This window comes from Lepidochelys kempii, chromosome 10, assembly GCF_965140285.1.
Source record: "Lepidochelys kempii isolate rLepKem1 chromosome 10, rLepKem1.hap1, whole genome shotgun sequence".
Classification (NCBI taxonomy): Eukaryota; Metazoa; Chordata; order Testudines; family Cheloniidae; genus Lepidochelys; species Lepidochelys kempii.
The window spans coordinates 46376240-46395143 of NC_136389.1; the positions used below are offsets into that span (position 1 = coordinate 46376240).

The 18904-nt window shown below is 48.2% G+C and overlaps 1 protein-coding gene across 1 annotated transcript in view; it reads right to left on the reverse strand.

The window, feature by feature from the left end:
* The window catches only part of LOC140918547 (mucosa-associated lymphoid tissue lymphoma translocation protein 1), a 68625-nt gene that overhangs the window by 25293 nt on the left and 24428 nt on the right, over window positions 1-18904 (reverse strand). The window contains exons 9-12 of the mRNA XM_073363254.1: window positions 6542-6719; window positions 3501-3575; window positions 2341-2468; window positions 990-1121 (exon numbers count right to left, since the gene is read on the reverse strand). Coding sequence (XP_073219355.1) covers window positions 990-1121; window positions 2341-2468; window positions 3501-3575; window positions 6542-6719 — 513 coding nt within the window. The remainder of the gene's footprint in view (window positions 1-989; window positions 1122-2340; window positions 2469-3500; window positions 3576-6541; window positions 6720-18904) is intronic.

Consider the following 18904-nt stretch of genomic DNA (forward strand, 5'->3'; position numbering starts at 1 on the left):
AGGCTGCTACCCTGGATACCAGTGGATTGATCTCCTCTTTGAGCCTGCCACTGCCATTCTGCAAATTCCCTGCTGCTGCTGTTCTCTTTGCCTCATCCCATTATTTCCACTATAATTCCTTGGACAGGAATCGCTTCAGTGTTCAGCCAGCAGCTGAGTCATCTCCTCACTGGCCCCACTTCTTCAAGCCTGCTGGCTTATAGATTCATAGATTCATAGATATTTAGGTCAGAAGGGACCATTATGATCATCTAGTCTGACCTCCTGCACAATGCAGGCCACAGAACTTCACCCACCACTCCTAAAAAAGACCTCACACCTATATCTGTGCTATTGAAGTCCTCAAATTGTAGTTTGAAGACCTCAAGGAGCAGAGAATCCTCCAGCAAGTGACCCATGCCCCATGCTACAGAGGAAGGCGAAAAACCTCCAGGGCCTTCCAATCTGCCCTGGAGGAAAATTCCTTCCCGACCCCTTGCAAGCTTCCTGCTCCAATCCCAGCAGGGCCTGAACCTGCCAGGAAAAGCCTCTTGCTCGACAGTGGCAGCGGGACCTCCCTCTATTTGCTGCTCCCCACTCTCTGGGTGCTGCCACTGCTTCTCCCCCATCTGACTCTTATGGCAAGAGACCCTTAGGCCCCCACCCCATTCTGTGCCGTATGCCCAGACCCCAGCAGCAGCCCCCTCTGGATTCACCCACCCCAACCTCTTCCCAAAATGGTTCCCACAGCTCTGCTAGCCCTCTCCATGGCCTGGACCACTTCCTGGAGGGGGTGGCAGAGAAGCAGCACCCTGAGGCGCCCCCTTATGGGGGGGCAGTGTAGCTGTGAACAGGGCGCAGCGTGAAGCAGGAGCAGTGAAACCCAAATACAACATTGTGCACTATTGATGTTAGACATATTTAAGAGCCAGATGCTAATGTACCTTGCCTGGGACCCCCAGGGCCGGGGCTGAGACAGCGTGGCTAAGGGCTCTGCACTGGTCTCTTACCATGGCTGTGTCCCCATAGCTCTGCAGTCGGCCCAGTGGTGCAGATGGGGTCTGTCAGCGCCCGGGCTTCCTTCAGAGTGTGCTTGATCTCCATCACCTGCTTTCCAGTTACCAAGGGGTCCCGACCAATGTCTGGGGGAGAAAGAGCTGCCTGAGGAATGGTTCAAAGGGATAAGGCGCAAAGGGTGCTGAGGCAGCCAGCTCCCACTGAGAGTCAGTGGGGTTTGGGCGCCCACTTCCTTTTTGTGCCTTTGAATTTTCCCCCTAAATTGGGGGCCTGGCTCACACCGTGCCTGCAGCCATTCCAGTCTCTCCACATACAGTTCCTACTGTGCCTGGCCCAACTCGGAACCCCCCACTGTATATTCTATGAGCTACTGAGCAGTACTGCACCCATGAGCCAAGCGAAGGGTGGAATATTAGGGTGTTGGAATATTCACCATCCCATTCCTTACGCATCCTAATATCTTGTTTGGTTTCTGAACCGCGCCTACACACTGAGCAGAGGTTTCACACAGCTGCCTGCAGCAACCCCCAGGTCCCTGTCCCGAGTGAGTACAGTCCATTGAGAACCCAGCAATGTGAATGAAGAGTTCAGATCACTCCTCACCTCGCATTTGTCGCACTGGATTTCAACTGCCAATGAGTCATCAGTAAACATTGCCACCTCACTTCTCCAGATTATTCACAAATATGACAAACAGCACCAGACTTAGTATGGGGACCCTACTGCTTCCCTTGTGCCTTGAGGAACTCTAACCATTCCTTTCTACACTTTGCTTCTGTCTCAGCCCGTTTCTGACTTGTCACATCTACACACAACTAATTCATTTCCTTAATAACCTCTCGCGAGGGCCTTTGCCAAGGATTTTTGAAGGACTGGGTAAATGCTATCAGCTGGTTCTCCTGTCGCCCCTGCTTTGTTGTTGCCATGATTAGAGAATTGTAGTAGATGGCAAAGGCAGGATTTTTGTTCGCAGAAGCTGTGCTGGTTTATACCCAGCATGCCAATTTCACCCAGGTGGTTTGTTATTCTAATGAAACCAGTGTACTTTGCTCTGATGTGAGGCTTCGGGGCCTCTAATGCCCAGGATCACATCTAGAGCCTTTTGTAAAGAAAGATACAATGGCCATCCCCCTCCGTATTCACTGATTTTAACAAGAGATGGATTTTATTACTCTGATGCTCTTGGACACACTGTCTGGGCCTGGAGACTCATTGGCCTTTCATTTGTCTGTTTGTTCCATCTCCCCTTCCTTTGAATCCTTGATCAATGACTGCACCTCAACTTTACTACCTGGAACAAGTAGCTTCCAGCTTTAACTAAACAACTTCCGGTGCAATATTTACCCTCCAACACATCCTCCAGTACATGGGTCACTTTCTTTTCCTGCAGAATGTGCTTTTTCAGATACTTCATGAAGATCCCAGAACTGAACTCCCCATCCTGAACTTCATAGGCTTCTGCATCTTCACTCCTTCGAAGGCAAGCACATGACCCTCAGCTGCTTGCCACACAGACATGGCACAGGAGCACCCATAAACCCCAGAGACACACTTTGATTCAGGATTTCCTTTCTATTGGCCTAGTTATTGCTTTGGCCATATTAAGAGAGACCCTGGAAAGTCAGTTGCCAATTCTGGGGGAATAATACAGAATCCTTGCAAACTCAAGGGGCTGAAAAATTGGAGTATTATATGCTGCTCATTTGGATGAAGGAACATGAGCACCTGTATTTGCTTCAGAGTATTGGTCCTCTAATTATAAGGTTGCATTGAACTGATGGCCTTTCTGTAGTTTCTGTTGCTGTTTGCATTGTGAGCCACTGGGCGTATCTGCAGCATTTTAGTGCAATACAGAGGCTTGTTTTAATGAAAATTAAACTGCATTGTATTGTTTCAGGGGCAGAGTTATGACAGCTCAGCACATCTGAAAATCTCTTTCACAATGATCTCCTGGCCGTGGAAAAAGTTCTGTGACTCATGGGGTGCCCTGTGCACTGCCCCAGGGTGTGTCAATTGAATTATCCAATTGTAGCCCTGAAGGAGGTGCTGCCATCCAGAACAGCCAGCTCTGTATCTAACTATAGGATCCTTCAGCTCAGGCTGGATGTGTCCTGGCTTGTTGGCGAGAGACTCCATTACAAATACTCACTGATATTAGGCCACAAAAGGGTGCTACAATCTTAACTGTGGATCAGCCACAGCTGCCAGCACAGGGCTGTAGGGAGAGATGAGGGTACACATCAGGAAAGCCAGGGAGAAAGTGTGAGAACCAGAGATCTGAGACAGGCCCGGCCTGCACTAGGGATGTCCAGCGGCAGCAGTACTAGCTGGCAAATGGAGACAGGGCCGTTGCAGCTTCTGGCAGTCTCAGCACCTCCCCCTGTCACTGACACTTGATCTGATGGCCAGAGTTCCAGCCCTGCAGAAGCAAGAGCCTCAAGCCTCAAGCACAGCCACTGGGAATGCCAAAGGTCTCCAGTCACCAGCAATCAGCAGATACTTACGTGGCATAGCCATAAACCGTATTCCCCCAGGGCTCCAGCGGCTGCACCTGCGACAGCGCACACTGTGGGTTGTACCTAGAGATGAAAGGATGTAACAGGTGAACTGGGTGAAGGGGGATTTGCTTTCATACACGTACAGGATGGCCCCATCCCTGGGCACAAACAGAACCCATATATCCAACGCAATGATGTCTGCTGCGTGACAGCAATGCACTCGACAATTACATCAAACCCAATTTCTAAACACTTACCTACAAGGAAAGCCATGGAGGATGGTGTAGCAATGGCCACGGGGTCTTTTCAACAGCTGAGAGCTCCCCCAGCCCAGCCAGACTCTGGGCAATTTGTGCTGCTGGGGCTGAGCAAAGGGGAAAATGTCTGTCTGAAATCTGTAGAGCTGACTCCTTTGTGGAGCTGAGGGTGCAGCTGGAAAGGAGCCATCTGGGGCTCTGATCCTGGGACTGATTTTCCACCAGCATAGTGGAGAGCTGCATCAGGACTCATAACAGCTCATACACTGGTTCATACTGCCCCCACGGGACTACTACACTGGAGAGGATTGCTGGAGCACACAGCTCTTCCCTTCCCCAGGGAGCTGGCTAGGCCAGCCAGCCCTCTGCAATGTCAGAGGAATCCCCCACTGCCCTGTTAGGGCAGCTTTAGTGAAGAGTGGCCTTGCTGTGGCCAAGGAGTTGGCCCATAATTTCCAAGATCAGGTAAAGGGTGTCAGGGCTGATTTGGTGTGAAAGGCTTGACTTCCACCACAAAATACCTGAGAGATCCTTTGTGCATGGCCTTAGTCACTGGGTCTGCATAGGAGGTGGCTATCTGCAGCCTACCGGGGAAGAATCAGCTTTGCACAATATCTCTGGGCACTGAAGATACCTGGGCATAGGGAGGGCCAGAGTCTCTCTCATTTACACCAGGTTTACACCAGTGCAGCGGAGTCACTCCCAGTTTGCACATGTGGAACTGAGGTCAAAGCCAGGCCCAGAGTATCGTCCGCAGCAGTGTTATCTGCTCCGTTGTGGTCTGGCCTGCTGAGGAGGAAGTACAGGATGTCCCTGTTTCACAGAGTCAGCAGCAGATAGCAGGCTGTTTGTTTATAACTTGTGACCAGGAACCAGGGGGCCACTGGATGGCAATGTTTGTCTGGCTTGCACCTACCTTTCAAACACACCCAGAAGTCACAATGACAGGCATGAGGTACGTTTCTAAATAAAATCAATGAATGAATAGATTTATCTGCCCTCAGCTGCTCCAGACAAACACATGAGCAGCTAGAGGATTCCAGACACGAGGAACAACAAGACGTCATATCCCAGAATAGGCTAGAGCCCTCACTGGCCCCACACAGCGCGCAATGTGCATCTAATCCGTGGGCTACGCTCAGCTGCTTTGGTGCAGACACACACACACAGCGACAGAACAGCCAGCCTAGCACAAGGAGTGGAAAAATCGGTTCGGGTTTGTTTGCCTTGACTGAGGTCAAGGCTCAGCTGGAACATGTTTTCAGAGCATGATGGAGCAGAGACATCCTTGGCAATGGAAATGATGAGCAGGGTTAGCGCCCAGACACTGGGCCTGATTCTCATCTCATTTACATCACTGTAGCTCACTGGGTTCAATTATTTACGTGCCATGTAGGTGGGAGGAGATTTATGTCCATTTGTCTTAGGCGACATGCCCTAGAAATGCCAACAAGACAATAAGCTTGATTGTGTAAACCAGGAGCAATTCCACTGAATTCAATGACGTGATACCTGTGTAAAGCAGGTGCAAGTACAACTGGAATCTGGGACAAGGTAGCCCAATAATGACAGCCCCAGACACAGATCACTTTGTCCTGGTCCTCATAGTCCCAAGATCCCAAAGTGCTCAGACATCTCAGTGATGCGTACAGGCTAAAAACCTAAATAGAACAGAAAATGGGAACAGCATCTACCAAATGGCTAGTTTTAATGCACTATGTATGGTGCTGCTACGCATAGGAGGAGGGCTTCAGCTTCAAAAACGTTGCAGAAATCCAATGTGTGAGCAAGTAAGGGAGGCAGGGTGGGGGCCCACTCCTTAGTTTCTGTCCTGGGCTCCAGCGAGTCTAATGCTGGCCCTGCTAGGGAGCATGCTCAGTGCAGATGGAATGATCACAGATTTGAGCAACAAGCCTCTAACAAGCTCTACTTCAAATGTGCAAGTGGTGATTTTCTGCAGCTTACAACTTGGCCATATCTGGACAAATTTCCACAGAGACAACAAAAGACTCTTCTTTAACCCCAGGACCACTCCCTTGCCAAATTTCATGTTTCTGCTCCAAAACATGAAGGCACTAAAGCTCTTCACAGGTAATCAAGGGCCCCTACAAGTACGCATACCAATGGGACACTAATTTTTACATTTGCTGTATCAGGTCTCATGACTGGGGAAATTCACAGGTATTATCAGTGTGGGCACTGGTAATCCTGTTTTACCCTGTTCTGTTTCCTGTTTAATATAATTACTGTGTTGAAGATATTGTGTGTGCTTGTGTTATTTCTTGGGAGTTTCCAACTCTCTGGCAAGTAAGTGGAGGTTACGCTGTGGTTATAATTTTCCTCTGCCACAGTCCAGGGGAGGATGGTAGGGCTTGGGACACCCATGGGAGGACTACAGCTCCCCCCCCCCCCAGCACCTGCCCTCACAGAATGCTCAGGCAAGGGGTCTGCTCAAATGAGGCACTCTCCAACTTACTCTCCTGCTGAAGAGCGTTCATGCCAGAGGTGTCTGTGGGCCCCAATGGGCCTGGAGTTAAGCTCACTGTCATTATCTCTTAATTAAGGCCTTGATTCAGCATGGCAGTTGGGTGTGCGTAGCTTTAGTCACATGAACAGAGCCTTAGAAGCCAATGGCCACCTCTCACACCATGAACTTTAGGCCTGTGCCAAAGGAGCCAGCTGAACTGAGCCAAAGTCAGGGGTTCTTTCCCTGTCTCCCCTCTGGGTCGTGAAAGCAACTACTGCTAACCCCACTGTCCTTGGGAGGTGGGGGAAAGGAACAGAACCTACCATTTCCTGCAGGTGTCCAGCAGGATGAGGTTGAGGGCTGTCTGCCTCTGCTGCATCTTCTGGAGGATCCTCTGCACGCTGATGCAGTTCTCGGGGGCGTAGGGCTGTGGGGCATCAATGGGGACCATGTAGTTTCTCCCAGAATGTTCATATCCATGCCCAGCATAGTAGAATATGGCTGCAAACCATGGACAAGAGAGGGAGAGTTATGGGAAGAGGCCAGGCTTTGCGCCGAGAGGCATGGAAAACACAGGGTGCTGTTTGTTACCAGGGCAACTGCTCCAATGTCCAGCACGCCTCCCTTCCCCCACCATATAGCAGATGTGTTACACCACAGCCCGTTCCCCTCCTCATGGGATCCTGTATCGTCTCAGAGCAGGTGTGTAACATCCCAGCCCACCTCCTCCTTCCGGGCACTATGACACCTCAGAGCAGGTGTGTTACACCACAGCCCATCCCCTGGTCCTGGGTGCTACAAAACCACAGAGCAGGCGTGTGGCACCACATCCCACCTCCTCCTCCTGGGTGCTGCGACACCTCAGAATGGGTATGTGGCAACACAACTCACCCCCCTCCTCACAGGTTCTGTGAGGCCTCAAAGCAGGTGTGTTGTTCCCCCCATTCATGGTGGGGACACCTCACTATGCAGGCAATAACCTGGCCGTCATTTGATTGTCGGTCTAACCTAATCTGCTCCCCCACCATCACCTGGCCAGTAGTCCTAAGTCCTACAACTCTGAGAGAAGCCCTTTCTAGTATCAGCCTAAACCTGTCCTCCTCACAGCCTCTGCTGACATATAGAATCACAGAATTAAGGGACCATTATGATCATCTAGTCTGACCTTCTGCACAACGCAGGCCACAGAATCTCACCCATCCACTCCTGTAACAAACCCCTAACTTATGTCTGAGCTATTGAAGTCCTCAAATTGTGGTTTAAAGACTTCAAGATGCAGAGAATCCTCCAGCAAGTGACCCGTGCCACACGCTGCAGAAGGAGGCGAAAAACCCCCAGGGCCTCTGCCAATCTGCCCTGGGCAAAATTCCTTCCTGACCCCAAATATGGCGATCAGCTAAACCCTAAGCATGTGGGCAAGACTCACCAGCCAGACACCCAGGAAAGAATTATCTGTGGTAACTCAGATCCCACCCCATCTAACATCCCATCACAGGCCATTGAGCATATCTACTACTAGTAGTCGAAGATCAATTAATTGCCAAAATTAGACCTTCATCATGGCTCCTCCTGACTGGACAAATCCATCCATGGATTTCAGCTCCCTACTGGGGACCTGAGCACCTGAAAGCAGTCACCTCTCATCACTTCATTCCTCAGTTCAGTAGAACTTCTGGAGCTGCAGGGGTGGGGCTGGAGTAGCCGCACCTGGGAATCAGGGAGCTGTAACCAGTTCATGCATGGCGCCTTCCTCACCTCTTGTGCTGAGTGGATCTTGGTGGAGGAGAGAAACTAGCACATCAGCTCTTCTAACCTTTGCCTTTAAGTGAGGGTCACTGTATCATGCAGCAAATTGGAACTAAATTAATTTTGCATCCTTAATGTTTCTTTAATACAGCTCTGTGTATCTGATAATAGTCAGCACTGCCAACAGTTATGGTTGCCCAACACTTCCCATGATAAGAACCTGTTTTCAGTTGCTTATAACTTTGCCAATAACTGGGCTAAAATATTCCATGCCAAGTGTTTGCTTCAAGCTGAATATTTCCGGGAAGATTCAGCTAAAATGGTTCAGCTGTTTCTGAGAATGAGGCTGCAGAAAAATACATTGTTTTCCCCACATTAAAAAAAATGATTACAACCATTTCATTGAGGAGTTCTAGCAGCTCTCTGCTTTGGAGCAGGGCCTTGACATTTGGCACATGGTCACCTTGGTGTTAGGGAGGTGCTGTTTGCTGCCCTCATGAGAATCTACCCACATTTGTTTAGTTTAAGTGTCTGAAAAATCAGTTTGCACGTACCAAAGATTCTGTCTGCCTGGAAGATAGATTCGTAGATTCCAAGGCCAGAAGGGACTGTTGTGATCACCTAGTCTGCCCTCCTGCATAGCACAGGCCAGAGAACTTCCCCAAGTAATCCTAGCTCATACTCCAGCCCGTCACAGCGTCTACATGCCAACCAGATGGCAAATGCCCCTTCCTCACAGAGCGACTGAGACGGTGCCATGCCGGGGCTGAGCTGGACTTTCCCTACAATTGCTCCTCCCAGCTTGCGGGGAGGGGGTGGGTGCTGTGACAGAAGGCACTACAACTGAGAGCAGAGAGACCACTTCCTATCCTCTCAGTGCTCTGCCTGCTGGCCCCCAGGCAGCAGGGAGGAGGAGGAAGTCCTCTGACTTAAACACAAGAGGAGTGAGGTCAGGGGGAGGTGAGGAGGGGGAACAGTTGCAGCAATGGAGGGAGGGCAGAAACAAGCTGGGGAAAGAGGAGGGTTAGAAGCTGGAGCTGGAGGGTGGGGAGGGAGCAGTGGGGATGGTGGAATAGGGCCAGAAAGGGAGAGGAAGAGGCTGGAGATGCAGGGGCAGAAGGGTCTGTAACCATGCAGGGTTGCCAACAATTTTGTATTATAAGGGTTGGCCCTTATTTAAATAAAAACATTGCCTGGCCTGTACTAAATTGGTTTGGGATGCCTTTTATCCCACATTTCCACCAGGGGTGTAATGCTGCCAGAGTGGTCTGGAGCATTGTTCTGGCACCTGAACCCCTGACAGAGTGGGGCTCGAGCACGTCTCTTTGCAAAGTGCTGCCAGTTGGCCACTTGACCTGGCACATGGGATTGCAATGCCACTCAGATTTGGCCCAGCTCCCCCTCCAGCTCTAGGCCCTGCTGAAAGTTGCACACCTCCCCCCATTGAAATCTGAACTGGTGCCCCTACTGGTTGCAGCGAAGCCTTCTCTAGGTGTACCTTCCAAGTCCACACCCATTCTTGCAGTCCCTACCCCGGCAGCGCATGGCACTGCAGCAGCTGGAAACCAGCAACTGCAGCTGCTGACTCAGTTTGCGCCCCATACAGAATGTGAACAGGACCCACAATGGCTGCCCAGCCCAGTACCTGAGGCCCTGAGTTCTCTGCAGCGCCAGAGCTAGAGAGAGAGATCCCCTAGGACGGACAAGGGAGGAGAAGAACTCACCCCTAAGGTTCAAGTTAAGACTGGGGACAGCTGAGGTCTGTCCTGTATTTCTGAAATACAGCAACTCCTAGCTTAACGTTGCAGTTATGTTCCTGAAAAATGCAACTTTAAGGGAAATGATGTTAAGCGAATCCCATTTCCCCATAAGAATTAATGTAAATAGAGGGGGTTAGGTTTTTATACACACACACACACACACACACACACACACACACACAGAGTATAAGTTTTAAACAAACAATTTAATACTGTACACAGCAATGATGATTGTGAAGCTTGGTTGAGGTGGTGGAGTCAGAGGGTGGGATGCCTTACTGCTAAACGATGAACTAGCACTCAGCTGAGCCCTCAAGGGTTAACACATTGTTGTAAATGTAGCCTCACACTCTACAAGGCAGCACAAATGGAGGGAGGGGAGACAGCATGGCAGAGAGAGACAGAGACACACACTGTGTGTGTGTGTGTGTGAGAGAGAGAGAGACGCATTGCCCCTTTAAGTACGCTGACTGCACTCTAAGTACATTGCCTTTTTAAGTAGATCAGCAAGTTGAGACAGCAGCTGCTGCCCGCAAGCTCCCTCCATCCTGAGCCCTGTCGTGTCCCCCCCGCTTTATGGAGATGGGGTAAGCGGGGAGCAGGAGCAGTGGGAGCGGGACACCCTGACATTAGCCCCTTCTTCTCCCCCCCCCCGCGCACAGCAAGCAGGAGGCTCCCTGGAGCAGCTCCAAGGCAGAGGGCAGGAGCAGCACAAGGCAGTGCGGGGAGGGACAGCTGAACTGCCGGCAACTGATAGCCTGCTGGGTGGCTGCTGCACAGGGAACTTAGGGGAGCTGATGTGGGGCTGCCAGTCCACCTTGGTTCCAAGCGCCCACCACTGGCTCCAATGGGCTGCTCTTCCTGCAAGCAGTGGACAAAGCAGGTGGCTGCCAAACAACGTTATAAGGGATCATTGCGCAACTTTAAACAAGCATGTTCCCTAATTGATCAGCAAGTAACAATGTTAACCGGGATGACTTTAAATGAGGAGTTACTGTACAATGTTGTCAACCGTATTAACCACTATAGAACACTGCACTAACTGGAACTGAACCTATTAGTCCTGAGTCTCAGCATATAGCTGTGAAGCCCACCAGCAAAACATGTCTTCACCCCTCTCCAGTGGCTGCTCCACAGAAAAGATAAAAGCCTTCTACTGCTCCCAGTTACTCCATTAGCTCTAGTGAAGGAGAACTGTGCTTTGGATCTCAAGATCCTAACCCTGCTGATGACCCAGTGAGAGGGTCAGCATCGTTCCACGGGCTGGCATTTTTGTTTTCAATTTTTACGTTTCTAAAAAACGTAGACAATTATATAAAAAACTGTGTTAAAAGAACATTATTAAAGTTTGGCAAGTCAAACACTCAAAAGCTAGGAAATGCCAGAATTAAGCTTGCCTGTGTAACTTTAATTCACCTCCCCTGTGCATATGCATGATGGTATAGTCTATAATTACACACTCACATACAATTTTTTCCATAGGACCCCTGCACCATTTTTCCTCATTCCCACTGCCACTGTTGTCTATAGGACCCTGCCTCAGTTGTTGCTGAAGTTGAAAGGTGCGTAGTGAATGAGGCAGGGGACTGCAGAAAGGATGAGCTCGTAGTTAGGACAGTTGAATGCTGCCCTGGAGAATTGGATTCTATTGCCACCTGTCCCCACAGAATTCCTACCTGGTGCCAGGCAAGTCACTTAAACCACAATTTTCACAGGTGGCCTCTGTGTGTTTCTCATTTTCTGGGTACCCAACTTGAGACACTGGTGGTTTGATTTGTAGAGGTATCAAACACTCACAACTGTAACTGAAGTCAATGTGAGTTGTGCAATGATTATGTGAAGTGATATAAAATGCTACATAAGGCTGTAGGCTTCTCAAATTCGGCACCCAAAATTAGTTGACAATTTTTTCCTTTAATTTCTGTGCTTCAGTTCCTCATGTATAAAATGGGGATAATACCAGTCCCTCACTTCACAGGAGTGTTGTGAAGATAAATGCATTATGTTTGTAAAGAATTCAGAGACCATGAGAGCACCACAGGATAGCCCATGAGGAAACGAATAATTCTGTATGCAGTACTTGTGGCACCTTAGAGACTAACCAATTTATTTGAGCATTATTTAGTCTCTAAGGTGCCACAAGTCCTCCTTTTCTTTTTGCGAATACAGACTAACACGGCTGCTACTCTGAAATCTGTATGCAGTGCAAGCTTTGGATTGGGTGCAGTAAATAAGGAAGGGGCCCACAAACTGAATATGAGGTTAAACAGAGATATTGAATTATCCATTCAGTAAGCACCGTCCATCCTGTGCACTGAATGAGGCAGGGGTGCTGTGGAAAACATAGTACATGATCATGTAATTAAAGACTGTACCACAATGCATATGTACAAGGGATGAATTAAATTTTCACAGGCAACCTGGACTCTGCCACTTCCTAACTTCTGAGTGCTTGCTTTTGCAACCTTAACATTAATGTGTTTTAATATAATATATAAATATAAACTACATTAAAATAATGGTATTAAAGTTGCAAAATCAGCCTTATGCCAGATTTATAAGCAGCTGTAATTTAGCCCCCTTGTGTGTATGCATTATGTGAGGCAGATATGCCTGCCTATAAAAATTGAACCCCAAAATTGTGAGTTTAGAAAGAAAATACCTTTTTACTCTACCCAAGTTAAAGACTACCCTTTCGCCCAGATTTTGTGTGGCAAACAAATGCTGTTCAAAGATGAGCTGCTGAGTACCAAAATATAAAGGGGAAGCTACAAGCATCTGTTTGTAAAACAGGAACTGCCCCTCTCTGGCCACAGCTGAGTATATGTGTGCGTGGTGCATTCCTGTATTATCACTTACAACATTTTGCTATCTTTGTATTTCTGAAATTATCTTTGAGTTGGGACTTTTTTTATGAGGGCTGAGATAACGCCTATGGACTGGGCAATGACCTCAAACATCTCAAAATACCTACACACCTGCTGATTGACTGACTGATGGTAGATTTTTGGTCTGTGGATTTTCCAAGCCCAGAGTTACTGGAATGAGGGGTTTCAGAGTAACAGCCGTGTTAGTCTGTATTCGCAAAAAGAAAAGGAGTACTTATGGCACCTTAGAGACTAACCAATTTATTAGAGCATGAGCTTTCGTGAGCTACAGCTCACTTCATCGGATGCATACTGTGGAAAATACAGAAGATGTTTTTATACACACAAATCATGAAAAAATGGGTGTTTATCACTACAAAGGTTTTCTCTCCCCCCACCCCACTCTCCTGCTGGTAATAGCTTATGTAAAGTGATCACTCTCCTTACAATGTGTATGATAATCAAGGTGGGCCATTTCCAGCACAAATCCAGGCTTTCTCCCCCCACAACCCCCCAAACAAACCCACTCTCCTGTTGGTAATAGCTTATCTAAAGTGACCACTCTCCTTACAGATGTGTATGATAATCAAGGTGGGCCATTTCCAGCACAAATCCAGGGTTTAACAGGAACATCTGAGGAAGGGGGGGGGTTAGGAAAACAAGGGGAAGTAGGTTACCTTGCATAATGACTTAGCCACTCCCAGTCTCTATTCAAGCCTAAGTTAACTGTATCCAATTTGCAAATGAATTCCAATTCAGCAGTCTCTTGCTGGAGTCTGGATTTGAAGTTTTTCTGTTGTAATATCGCAACTTTCATGTCTGTAATCGCATGACCAGAGAGATTGAAGTGTTCTCCGACTGGTTTATGAATGTTATAATTCTTGATATCTGATTTGTGTCCATTTATTCTTTTACGTAGAGACTGTCCAGTTTGACCAATGTACATGGCAGAGGGGCATTGCTGGCACATGATGGCATATATCACATTGGTAGATGTGCAGGTGAACGAGCCTCTGATAGTGTGGCTGATGTTATTAGGCCCTGTGATGGTGTCCCCTGAATAGATATGTGGGCACAGTTGGCAACGGGCTTTGTTGCAAGGATAGGTTCCTGGGTTAGTGGTTCTGTTGTGTGGTATGTGGTTGCTGGTAGGTATTCGCTTCAGGTTGCGGGGCTGTCTGTAGGCAAGGACTGGCATGTCTCCCAAGATTTGTGAGAGTGTTGGGTCATCCTTCAGGATAGGTTGTAGATCCTTGATAATGCGTTGGAGGGGTTTTAGTTGGGGGCTGAAGGTGACAGCTAGTGGCGTTCTGTTATTTTCTTTGTTGGGCCTGTCCTGTAGTAGGTGACTTCTGGGAACTCTTCTGGCTCTATCAATCTGTTTCTTCACTTCCGCAGGTGGGTATTGTAGTTGTAAAAATGCTTGATAGAGATCTCGTAGGTGTTTGTCTCTGTCTGAGGGGTTGGAGCAAATGCGGTTGTATCGTAGAGCTTGGCTGTAGACAATGGATCGTGTGGTGTGGTCAGGGTGAAAGCTGGAGGCGTGTAGGTAGGAATAGCGGTCAGTAGGTTTCCGGTATAGGGTGGTGTTTATGTGACCATCGTTTATTAGCACTGTAGTGTCCAGGAAGTGGATCTCTTGTGTGGACTGGACCAGGCTGAGGTTGATGGTGGGATGGAAATTGTTGAAATCATGGTGGAATTCCTCAAGAGTTTCTTTTCCATGGGTCCAGACGATGAAGATGTCATCAATATAGCGCATGTAGAGTAGGGGCGTTAGGGGACGAGAGCTGAGGAAGCGTTGTTTTAAGTCAGCCATAAAAATGTTGGCATACTGTGGGGCCATGTGAGTACCCATAGCAGTGCCGCTGATTTGAAGGTATACATTGTCCCCAAATGTAAAATAGTTATGGGTAAGGACAAAGTCACAAAGTTCAGCCACCAGGTTAGCTGTGACATTATCGGGGATCAGTGTTCTTGACGGCTTGTAGTCCATCTTTGTGTGGAATGTTGGTGTAGAGAGCTTCTGGATTTGTGCTGGAAATGGCCCACCTTGATTATCATACACATTGTAAGGAGAGTGATCACTTTACATAAGCTATTACCAGCAGGAGAGTGGGGTGGGGGGGAGAGAAAACCTTTTGTAGTGATAAACACCCATTTTTTCATGATTTGTGTGTATAAAAACATCTTCTGTATTTTCCACAGTATGCATCCGATGAAGTGAGCTGTAGCTCACGAAAGCTTATGCTCAGATAAATTGGTTAGTCTCTAAGGTGCCACAAGTCCTCCTTTTCTTTTTGGAATGGGGAGATTCCTCATTTGCAGCAAGGGGACCTAATCAGACCCCACTGAGTGATTCCAGTCACCACAGAAGAGGAGGTCCCATTCTGATTCTCCAAGAAGTTTCTGAGAGGAGTTTCAAGGGGGAGGAACCAGCCAGGCCATCTTCAAAAACTGAATGAAAAGAAGAAGCCCTGATGCTGCTGCTGGCTCGTTTCTGGCTTCTGTTGGATGCTGGCCACTGGCCTCTGGCTAGGCAACGGGACCACACATGACTAAGAAACCTGTGCTTTCTCCATCCCTCCATGGATATGAGTCCAGCAACATGCAACAGCTAAGATTTGACAACTACAAGCAAATGACCTCTAACTAGCCAACAAGTCTGCTGACATTAAACATTGGAGCCAATCAGACCACCGGGCTGATCTTTTCAAACACGCACTGGCTTCCTAACGCTGATTGAAACCACAAGTCATGAAACCATTCTGCATAAGTATCAACCTTCTGGGTTTAGTTTTATTTCACATTTGCTGTAGCGGGATGCCTCTACCTCAGCATTTTTGCACTTGTTTTTAAACTCCAGCAGATGGTTAGTAGTGAGCATTGCATATGGCTAGAACCCATAGAATCTATTTGAGAATGGAGCCTATAGAATAGTTCCTCAGATACCTAACAGCCCTAGGTTAAACAACCTTGCTGCCTAAAAGATCACACATCCATAAATTTCAGGGGTTAGGAGTTGTATATTTAATCCTGAGAAATCATGTTATTTTCACCTAAATTTGTCATTTGAACATTATATGTAACAAGCCGAGTCATCTTGAATTGTATTGGAATATTTCATTGTAACCTTATGTTGTATGTGGGGAGAATGGATAGCCAATAATTTGGGCAGGCAACCTTAATTGGCATCAGAATTGCAGGGATTTTACCCTCCTTGTATTAGCTATTCAGCTGGAACCTAAATACAGTAACACCTCACTTAACGTTGTAGTTATGTTCCGGAAAAATGCGACTTTAAGAGAAATTATGTTAAGCAAATCCAATTTCCCCATAAGAATTAATGTAAATAGGGGGGGGTTAGGTTCCAGGGACATTTTTTTCGCCAGACAAAAGACTATATTATATGGACAGTATAAGTTTTAAACAATTAAATACTGTACACAGCAATGATGATTGTGAAGCTTGGTTGAGGTGGTGGAGTCAGAGGGTAGAAGAGGGTAGGATATTTCCCAGGGAGTGCCTTACTGCTGAATGATGAACTAGCACTCCGCTGAGCCCTCAAGGGTTAACACATTGTTGTAAATGTAGCCTCACACTCTACAAGGCAGCACAAATGGAAGGAGGGGAGACAGGAAGGCAGACAGAAACACACGCCCTGTGTGTGGGAGAGAGATGCACATTGCCCCTTTAAGTACGCTGACTGCACTCTAAGTACATTGCCTTTTTAAGTAGATCAGGAAGTTGAGACAGCTGCTGCTACCAGCAAGCTCCCTCCCTACTGAGTCCTGTTGTGTTCCCCCCCACCACACAAACTCTATGGAGATGTGGTAAGCAGAATGCAGGAGAAGGGGGGAGTGGGACACCCTGACATTAGCACCCCTCTTCCCCCTACCTCCGCACAGCAAGCAGGAGGCTCTGGAGAGCAGCTCCAAGGCAGAGAGCAGGAGCAGCACATGGCAGTGCGGGGAGGGGCAGCTGAACTGCCGGCAGGTGGTAGCCTGCTGGGTGGCTGCCGCACAGGGAACTTAGAGGAGCGGGGAGCTGATGAGGGGCTGCTGGTCCACTCTGGTTCCAAGCCCCCCCCACTAGCTCCAGCAGGCTGCTCTTTCTGCAAGCAGTGGACAAAGTAGGTGGCTGCCAAATGACGGTATCAGAGAGCACTGCGCAAGTTTAAACGAGCATGTTCCCTAATTGATCAGCAACGTAACAACGTTAACCGGGACGACTTTAAGTGAGGAGTTCCTGTATATTGATTGGCACTGAGACTGATAATGCCCTGTTACTTTGGAGCTGATAGTTAAACCAGACTGTGGCCTCTCCAAATTATGACACAGAGTTTATAAGTAATTGTGTATGTCACATGGTTTAAGCAACCTGATAATTAGATTAATTTGATATGAGTTAACTCACATTCTTGTAATTTGATTGGTTTGTATGTATTTTATGCTATTGCTAAGTTATTTAGTTTAGTTAATAAAACACATAAAACTGGGATGTTTGGTTTGGATGTTTCCTTTTCAGAAATCAGATTGTAAAGCGGAGGTAACTCTGTGACCTCCCTGGTGGCGGTCCATGGAACTGCTTCTATGGCCTGACCATAGCTGGTACCTGAACTGGAACACTGCTGTTTTTTGAGGGGAAGTTCATTTTTGTATTGATCATTTCTTTTGGTCAGCACCATGGGTTCCAGAATCTTGGAGGGCAGTGGATATGAGCCAGTCAACCTAAAGGTTGATCCGTTCCCCAGAATAAGTCTATGCTCCTCTCAGTTATGATGCAGACTTTAATTACATGATCACGGCAATGGACTAGAGCTGTTCTGTAGTAACTGATGAATACTGTATGTTGAGCTGGTTATTGGCAGTGGTGAGCTGGAGTCGGTTCGCACCAGTTCGCGCGAACCAGTTGTTAAATTTTGAAGCAGTTTTAGAACCGGTTGTTAACCCGCTTCCCTGCACGGGGAGTTGAGGCTTTGATGGGCTCTGGCCAGGAAGTGATGAAATTCCTCTTCCCGCCACTGGGGGCGCTGCACTGTGGGAGCCATGTGGGCTGCCACCTGGCCCTGGACATGAGCCCTGTTGCTGCTGCTGCTCCCCCGACCCCTGGCCCTGGGGCTCCCGCTGCTGCCTGGTGGGTCCCCGGCTGCTCTGCTGGGCCTGGGCTGCGTCCTGCTGCTCTCCCCGTGAGCACCCACCACCCTGCCCGCAGCCAGCCCCTGCCTCCAGCCCCCCGCCACACCCCCTGCCCGCAGCCAGCCCCTGCCCGCAGCCCCTGCCCTGTCCCACGCCCCTGTCTCCAGCTAGCCCTGTCCCACGCCCCTGTCTCCAGCTAGCCCCACGTCCACTAGTGCCCTACAGTTCCCACGGCAGTAACCCTGCACACCTGCTTCAATGAGGGGGGCAGGGAGCAGCTGGGACCCACACATGTGCACACCCTAGGGTGACCAAACAGCAAGTGTGAAAAATCAAGACGGGGTGGGGGGTAATAGGAGCCTATACAAGAAAAAGACCCCCAAACCGGGACTGTCCCTATAAAATTGGGACATCTGGTCACCCTAGCACACCCCCAGGGCGTGGCGGGGCCCCACACATGTGAAACGGAGCTCATTTCTAGTTCAGGCCCATTTTTTTAAAAAAGAACTTTAGGCAGGGTTAACATACAGCCATATTTTCCCAGACAGGTCAGGCTTTTTGGTTCTTAAATCGCCGTCTGGGAGGAATTTTTAAATTTCTCCCGGGAAAATACGGACATATGGTAACCCAGCTGATACAAAAAATACATACTGGGGCACATCCCTTAAATCAGAACTTTTTATAGGGAACCAGTTGTTAAGATTTTGGCAGCTCATTACTGGTTATTGGGATGTTACAATATGACTGTATTGGTACAATGATTAGTGTAATGGGCTGCAAGGAAAAAAAAAAAGCAGGCAGAGAAATGAGTAACTCAAGATAAGCGACCCCTTAGCCAACACGAGTAGATTTATCATTGACAAAGCCTGAACTATGAGCGTGAAGATTTTTCCTCCTCCCCAACCAACCTGAAAAACTAGTTTTGTCCAGAAGGGCCAAAATCTGGGAAGTCAGAAAAATAATGGAACTCTTGCAGCTTAAAAAGGATCTCTGTCTCAAGGTAGGGGGAAAACCAGACAGAGACACAGGGACCTACTGAGGATGGGAAGCCTCTAGGTAAGATAGAGATGTTTAGATGGTTTATTGTTTTATAATCCTTTTGCTCTAAATGCTTTGTTCATATTGTTAAACTAAACACCACTGTGGTATAAGCAGATTGTCTGGTCACTGGTTAC